Source organism: Gekko japonicus, unplaced genomic scaffold (genome assembly GCF_001447785.1).
Source record: "Gekko japonicus isolate JY-2015 unplaced genomic scaffold, Gekko_japonicus_V1.1 scaffold742, whole genome shotgun sequence".
NCBI lineage: Eukaryota > Metazoa > Chordata > Lepidosauria > Squamata > Gekkonidae > Gekko > Gekko japonicus.
Genome location: NW_015175992.1, coordinates 410,662 through 418,173, shown reverse-complemented (window position 1 = coordinate 418,173; position 7,512 = coordinate 410,662). Strand labels below are relative to the sequence as shown.

General features: G+C 45.7%; 1 protein-coding gene across 2 annotated transcripts in view; it reads left to right on the top strand.

The window, feature by feature from the left end:
• MB21D1 (Mab-21 domain containing 1) overlaps window positions 1-7,512 on the top strand; it is an 18,558-nt gene that overhangs the window by 6,018 nt on the left and 5,028 nt on the right. The window contains exons 2-3 of one of the 2 annotated variants that reach the window (XM_015426380.1): window positions 3,068-3,299; window positions 7,192-7,440. In XM_015426380.1, the coding sequence (XP_015281866.1) occupies window positions 3,068-3,299; window positions 7,192-7,440 (481 nt within the window). The remainder of the gene's footprint in view (window positions 1-3,067; window positions 3,300-7,191; window positions 7,441-7,512) is intronic. The other variant, XM_015426381.1, reaches the window with a different exon arrangement.

The window sequence follows — 7,512 nt, the reverse complement described above, 5'->3', positions numbered from 1 at the left end:
CCTTCCTTCCCCACAAGGCGGTGGTAGCTGAACCCCTGCACAGACTGTTGGATAAGCAGGCTCCCTGGACGTGGGGCCTGCGCCAGGCCATTGCGTTCAGGGGGGTTAAAACTCTCATTTCAAATTCTGTCCTGGCCCACTTCAATTAAACGTTACCAGTGGTCCTGGCGTGCGATGCGTCTCCATACGGCATTGGTGCAGTGCTGGCACATCGCCTCCTGGATGGGAGAGAAGTGCCCATGGCATACTGCTTGCGCGCCCTGTCTGTGGCCGAACAAAACTACGCCCAGATCAACCGTGAGGGGCTGGCAATAGTTGTCGGAGTGAAAAAATTTCACGATTTTGTCTATGGCTGGCCTTTCACTATCGCCACCGATCACCGCCCTCTCCTCTGCCTCTTTGCTGCGGATTGCCGGATGCCGCAAGTCCGAAAGGTCTTGCGGTGCTCCATTTTCCTCTCAGGCTATAACTATACCCTGCAGCATCGTCCAGGGAAGGTCATGGGACACGGCGACGCCCCAGCCGCCATCCTTTGCCCGAGGTGGACGATGATCCAGCCCCCGCACATCATGTCCTCGTGATTGAAGGTCTCCCTGACACCCCTCTCCAGGCAGCGGACATTGCTTGCAGCTCGGCTTGGGACCCCATCATCTCCCGGGTTCTGGGCTGGGTGGTAAGGGGGTGGCCTGTGGCTATGAAGGAGCCAGAATTCACTGCCTTCACGATCCGCAGGGAGGAACTGTCTATGCACAAGGGCTGCCTGCTGTGGGGGGACAGGGTCGTGGTCCCCCAAGCCTTGCGACACCAGGTTCTCCAGGCCCTGCACGAGGCACATCCTGGGATCGTGAGAATGAAGGCCATCACCCGCAGCTACGTCTGGTGGCCTGGCATCGACAGCGCAGTAGAGGCCTGGGTGAAGCGTTGTGCGGCCTGCCAGGCAGTCTGGCCCAGCCTGCCGAGTGCGCCCTCCCAATCATGGGAATCAAATGGACACCTTGGTCCTGGCTCCATATTGACTTCGCCGGGCCCTTCCATGGACTGTTATTCCTGGTGACTGTGGACTCCTACTCGAAGTGGCTGGAGATTAGCCCGGTTTCCACCACCTCCTCCAAGGCGACCATACGAGCCCTTCGCCGAATTTTTGCCACGCACGGCCTGCCCGACACTGTTGTCTCAGACAACGGCACGGCATTCACGTCAGAGGAATTTCAATAGTTCCTCCACAGCATCAGATCGACTCCCTTCCCCCCCGCAACGAATGGCCAAAGCGGAACACATGGTGCGCACCGCAAAGATAGCCCTCAGCCACTTGACAGAGGGGGACTGGGAGTTCCACCTGGCCCGCTTCCTCCTGGCACAACAGACTACCCCCAACCCGGTAAGCGGCCGCAGCCCTGCAGAACTCCTCATGAGCCAGTGGCCCGCGATCCTTTTAGACCACCTACACCTGGACCAGGCTTCAGAGTCGCGGACCCTGTCCAAGCAGCGGGAGGCGCCACGGGGATTCTTCTCTGAAGATCCCGTCTACGTCCAGAACTACGGCAAGGGCCTGGAGTGGATCACCGGCAGGATCATCTGCCCCACGGGACCAGTGTCATATGAAGTCTCAACGGACTGCGGGCAGGTCCTATGTAGACATGTGGACCAGCTGAGGTGGCGCCTGCTTCCAGAAGCAAGAGAGGCCCAGGTCTCCGAAAGGGCAGCCGATGTTGTTTCAGACTGGGAGCTTCCCCAGGAACGGGAAACAGCCCCCATCCCAGCAGCCGCTCCAGAGGTCAGCGCACCGGTGCCTGCGAGGACACCAGAAGAGGCCCAAACACAACCACTGCCAGAAATGGGTGAGATATCAGCACCTTCCCCGAGGACACCACAGAAAAATAGTTATGAGTCACCCGTGCCATCCCCAAGGCAGTCAACAAGGGAATGTCGGTCCCCCACGTACCTGAAGGACTATGTGACATATGCAGGGTTCGAACTATGGGGTGTGTGTGTTATGTCCGCTGACCGCCACCAGGTGGCAGCGATATGTGCACTCGCTGGAGTCCCAAGAATAGGGACTAGGCTCCTGAACTCTTCCTTCAGGGATCTATAGGACCTTTGGCAGGAAGTTTAAACCCACCAATAGGACCTAGGGTTGTCCCTTTGCCTCTGTATATAGTGGGCCGCCTGCCCTGTTGAAGTTAGTTCGTGTTGTGTCCAGTAAACCATGCTCTGCAGCACACCGTCTCTGTGATCTTTCATGCGTCGAACCCACTACACAACAGATACAAAGACAAGTTCATTTTCTCTCTCTCTCACTCACACACACCCCTTCTGCTTCCTTCTCCGGGGCTGCTTCTCTTCTTTTGGGGAGGGAGGGGAGAGAGAAAATAAAGTTGGAATCCCATTCCAGCTTCAAGACCAACAACGTTTTATTCTTGGTATAAGCTTTTGTGTGCAAGCAATACTTCTTGGGAGGGAGGGGGTGGGTGGGTGTGTTCTTCTGACAAGCACAATGTACATTGAGGAAATTATTTTGGCTTATTATACCCCCCCTCCCGGAGAGCCTTGTGCCATACACTTTTAGATATTTTTCTGCCTTTTCTGCTCAGTTGAAGGAGTGCTCTTTTCTTATAGCTGAGTACTTGGAATCCAAAGACAGTGTTAGTGTGCATCTCTTATTAATATAGAGAGATCCCTCACTATCAGACCAACATTCGCTCTCACTGGTAAGACATTAGTTGATCCCTCTGGGTTCTGAGCAAGTAATCAAACGAACATTTAAGCACATGAAGCTGCCTTCACTGAATCAACCCCTTGGTCCATCAGAGTCGGCACTGTCTACTCAGACTGGCAGTGGCTCTCCGGGGTCTTAGGGAGGTGTCTATCACCTACCACCTGATCCGTTTACCTGGAAATGTCAGGGATTGAACCTGGGACCTTTTGCATGCCAAGTAGATGCAATACCACTGAGCTACAGGATGGTTTGTCAGCAGTCTAGTTTTTAAAAATTATTTTGTTGTAGATTTTTTTCATCCTTTTGTTAGTTAATTTGGAAGGGTGAGAAAATAACATGTTTGTCTTACAGATAACTAAACCAGATGAATTTGATATTATGCTTAAAGTGCCAGGAGTAAGAGTTGAGCTGGAGCCCTATAATGGTGGTGACTGCAAGGGTGTTTATTATTTTGTAAAACTGAAAAGGAACCCTGGATTACAGCGACTAAATGACTTCGTGGATGATCAGCAATATCTTTCAGCTTCCAAATTCCTTTCAGAACTGCGGAGCATTATTATAAATGAAGTAAAGACTATAAATGGTAAGTATTCATTTATTCAGAATTAAAAGGGGATTAAAAGTGATACTGGTCATAGTCAATTCTTCAGTCTCATTTTAATCTAAGCACGCAGTTAAAATCACAAATGTTCCAGTGCACAGTAACGTCTTTGTAACTGTGTTGCTCCCATAGGACAGAAACTGCAAGGCAAGGGCAATCAAAAATTTTAAAACTAGTGTTCAGGATAGCATGTGAGCATCTGAATTAGGCTGCAGTCAGACATTGAAAAAAATGTGTTCATAAATCATGATTGGTTTAGTGTAATGCCTTCATGCAGGCTGCACCACAAACTCCTGTTTGTCCATAAAAATTAAGCTAGAATTTTAAACCATGGTTTGTTCCTGGCTTGTTAAAATGTTGCTTATAAAGACATCCAAATGCAGAAATAACCAGTAGCACTGCCTCTCTTGGTTTCCTGTACACAGAAAGGAAAACACATAGCCACAGAAAACCTTGCTGCTCAAGCTAATGCAACCATTAGTGTTCCCCCCTCCCCACCTTCATTGCTGCTGATTAAGTAGAAAGTAGGCTGCATATATAGGTGAGGCTTTTCCAGCTTGAAAGCAAACATGGGGCTTAGTATTCACGGTCCTTCCACAACAGAAAAGTCTGCACCAAAGCAAAGGTGGGCATAATAGCCAGTTTGGACACAAATTTCTCTCCTTCTCTTTAGTTTTCTGAACATTTAGCCTTAAAAAAAGACTTCTATGGCATGCTACAGCTCACTTGTTGGTTTAGAACACTAACTGGTCATGATTTTTTAAAAGTAGCATCTCACATTGTTCTACAACAAAAGTCCACCTGTTTCAGTAAGATCAAAGTGAATTTGATAATCATGATATTCTATCTTTTCCCTTCAAGATTAAATAATAATTGGTATGACATTTTCTGTTGATGTAATGTCTATATTTTTACAAGTGGAGGATCCATGAAATTGTGAGGGAAGGAAATCCCATCCACTCCATGATTACTGCTTTTTCTTTCCCAAGCCTTTCTCTCACCCCACGATGTCAACCATATTCTTGTAAGATATCACCCAACATTCATTTTGTGTGTGTGCAGGGTGTAATAAAACCTCATTTAAAATGTTTTTTGGGATTTTTCATTTCTTCCTTTCTGTCCTTGGCTCAATTATGTAAACTTTTTAATACACCTTGTAGGGCCAGGTTTAGAATCATATTGCAAATTAAGCACACAACTGTTTAAAAGAACTACATTTTTTTTTGGTTAGACTGTAAACAAATTATTTACTCAGAGGGTTTTAAGGTACAGTCTTAAACAATGCATAGCACTAGACACACTTGTTGACTCTTGCTATAATTTTTTGTTCTGTAAGATGTGGTAAGAACAGTTTTAAGAGAATATTCCAATAGCAGCTGCTAGAAGAGAACTGACCAAGAAGGAGGTCACTCCACCTCTAATGCATGCACACTGCTTTTGCCCCACCTGTAGCCAAGGGTGGGGTGACAGCCAGTTCCTGGCTAATGTTCGATTAGTTCCTGGCTAATGGTCGATGGAATATGCCTTGAAAGCCACTTCTCAAATAGAAGTCATGTATTACTAAAATGAAATGGCTGGGCGGGCTGTGACCATTAGAACTGAAACATAGGACTTCCGGTTACGGCAAAGCGAATGCCGCTCCCGGAGGCGATATGCCCACACACGGTTGGGGGGGACTCCGCACAAGTGGAGACCCTAGGAGCCTTAGTGTAAAGGCTCCGGACCAGGGGGCGCACCAGGGAGCTGCCTCTTTGTTGACCTGACGGTTGGGAAATTGAGGCTTTCCCCATGCCCCAAAGGCCCCGCCGCGTTGTGCCCTGACGGGACTCAGCAACACCACCAGTCTTTTCGGAGTGATGGAGCGATAAGGCAATTATAAAAGACAAAATTGGCTACAAACTGTGAGTTGACGATCAGAAAATCTAAGCGGTTCTCTCCCCCCCCGGATAAGCGCATGGGAGGAGGGTGGATAGCCCCCCCTGACAGAATGAGACTGTGTTAATGACGAGAAGGGGGGGGAGTGAAAATTTGGAATAGAAAAGTTACCTTTTGGGAAATCTTTTAAAACAACGAAGAGGGATTTATCCCTAAGCCGCGCGGCATGAACTTTTAAAAAGTAAACAAAAAAGTTAAGATGTCGGGGCTAAAGAAGGAGAAGGAGAAGCAGGCGAAGAAGCAGGCGGGAACTTCCGGTCCTAGCCCCCGCCTTTCAGAGCCGGCTGTCACTCAACATGAAAAGGAGATGCTTCGCCCCCTGCTGGATCAAATGCAGAAAATCAGCCAAATGTTATCTAGCATAGAAAGTGTCCTCAGCAATCAACAGGCACAATTGACAGATACAGCTAAGAAGATGGAGGTGATTGCAAAGAAATGTCTGGTATCAACGAAAGATACACAAAAAATCAAGATTAATAAAATGGAAAAAAAAACCAAGAAATACAAGAAAACAAGTTACTGATGTTACAGATGGAAAAATCAAATTTAACTCTCCAATTTCAAGGTATCCAGGAGGTTGAGAAGGAAGATCTCAGAAGCATATTGGCAAATGCTTTGGCACCACTGATGGGCAGTGAAGCGGATAAGTTAAGCGAAGAGATGGATTTGGCCTACAGAGCCTACTCCAATTTTACAAAGAAAAATAATCTGCCAGCTGAAGTGGTTGTCAAATTTACCAAACAACGCATCAGAGATCAAATTTTAAAAGCGACATCAGCAAAGCCCTTGAAGATTGGAGAACAGAATATAAGGATTTTAAAAGATGTACCATTTGAAATTCGCAAGAAGTGGAAATCTTATAAAGGACTGACTACATTCTTGCAAAATCATCAAATTAACTACAGATGGTTGATTCCAGAAGGACTTGTCTTTAAATTTAAAGACAAGAGAGAAAAGATAGACTCCATTTTCAAAGCCCAAGACTTTTTGAAGAGGCACGCCAGTTCAGAGGAAGAAGCAGAACTTGCTACATGGAAGGTATTCAGCAGTGAGGAGGACAGAGGCTCGGAGGAAGGGGACAAGAAACTGGAAGAAGGAGGAGCTGTAGGAGGAGTACCCTATAATTTGAGAGATAAAAAAGGAAAACACCCCAACACCTGAAAAACTTTTCAGAAAGTGCGTTAAAGGACAATACTAATAATAACCCGAAAGGACATTACTAATATGTTAACACCTTTATTTTTGACAGGTAAAGAAGAAAGAAGATCGGTCAAATGCAGAAGAAGCCACAGAATGTAATATTACTGACAAAAGATTAATATACTAATTCAATCATCACTCACCACTATTCTTAATCCCGCTATATACCCCTCCCTTTTTCTGAAAATTTTAAAAGCAATAACATTCTCTCCTTTTTAGGAGAGTTTTATAAAAAAAAAGGGGAAAAAAGAACTGAAACATATACTGCTACAGCATGTGTAGAGGTTGTCTTCCACAGGAGTTTTTCTTTACCACCCTGTATGCAAGAATGAAAATAAGTCTCTGGCTTGTATATGTGAACTGTCCTATGGACTCCTGAAAGTTATGCCTACTCTCAAATCATCCTATGAACAATCTATGCTTAAAATCTGAGTTGCTTGTACACAGTGCTTCCAATGGACTTCACTTAAAATTCTGTAGCTAAAATATAACAGTAGATTTCTCCTCCAATGGAAAAGCAGCAATGACAGAGCTGTTAATGTACTTAATTTATTTGCAGCTCAACAATGCCAGCTGAATATGTCCCACAAGCCACTCCTTGTATCAAAAGTGTAAACTTTTACTTCTAAGTTAACCTCTTGCTCGACTTTTTGTATTGGTTTCATCTATTTTGCTGAAATTTGGTGAAGCAGTAGCCTGAAATGGAAATATTTAAAACTTTTTTAATGGCTGCTAATAGGAATGAAAGTTACTGTGGAGAGGAAAAAACCTGGAAGCCCAGCAGTTACTCTTCGAATTGGAGAGCCACCCTCACATGTATCGGTAGATATCATTCTTGCTCTGGAAATGCCGAGTACAACCTTGGGCAGCATTCGAAAGGGTGGACCAGACATTAAAAAGTGGCTTGGATTAAAACAACAGAATGAACTGGACGATATGGAACTGTGCCTTGTGCCCAAGAATGCTAAAGATGGAGCACACTTCACAGGTATTGCAAATTCACAGGTATTGCAAATTAAAATAACTTTATAAAATAGCACACAAACATCCTTTATACAAT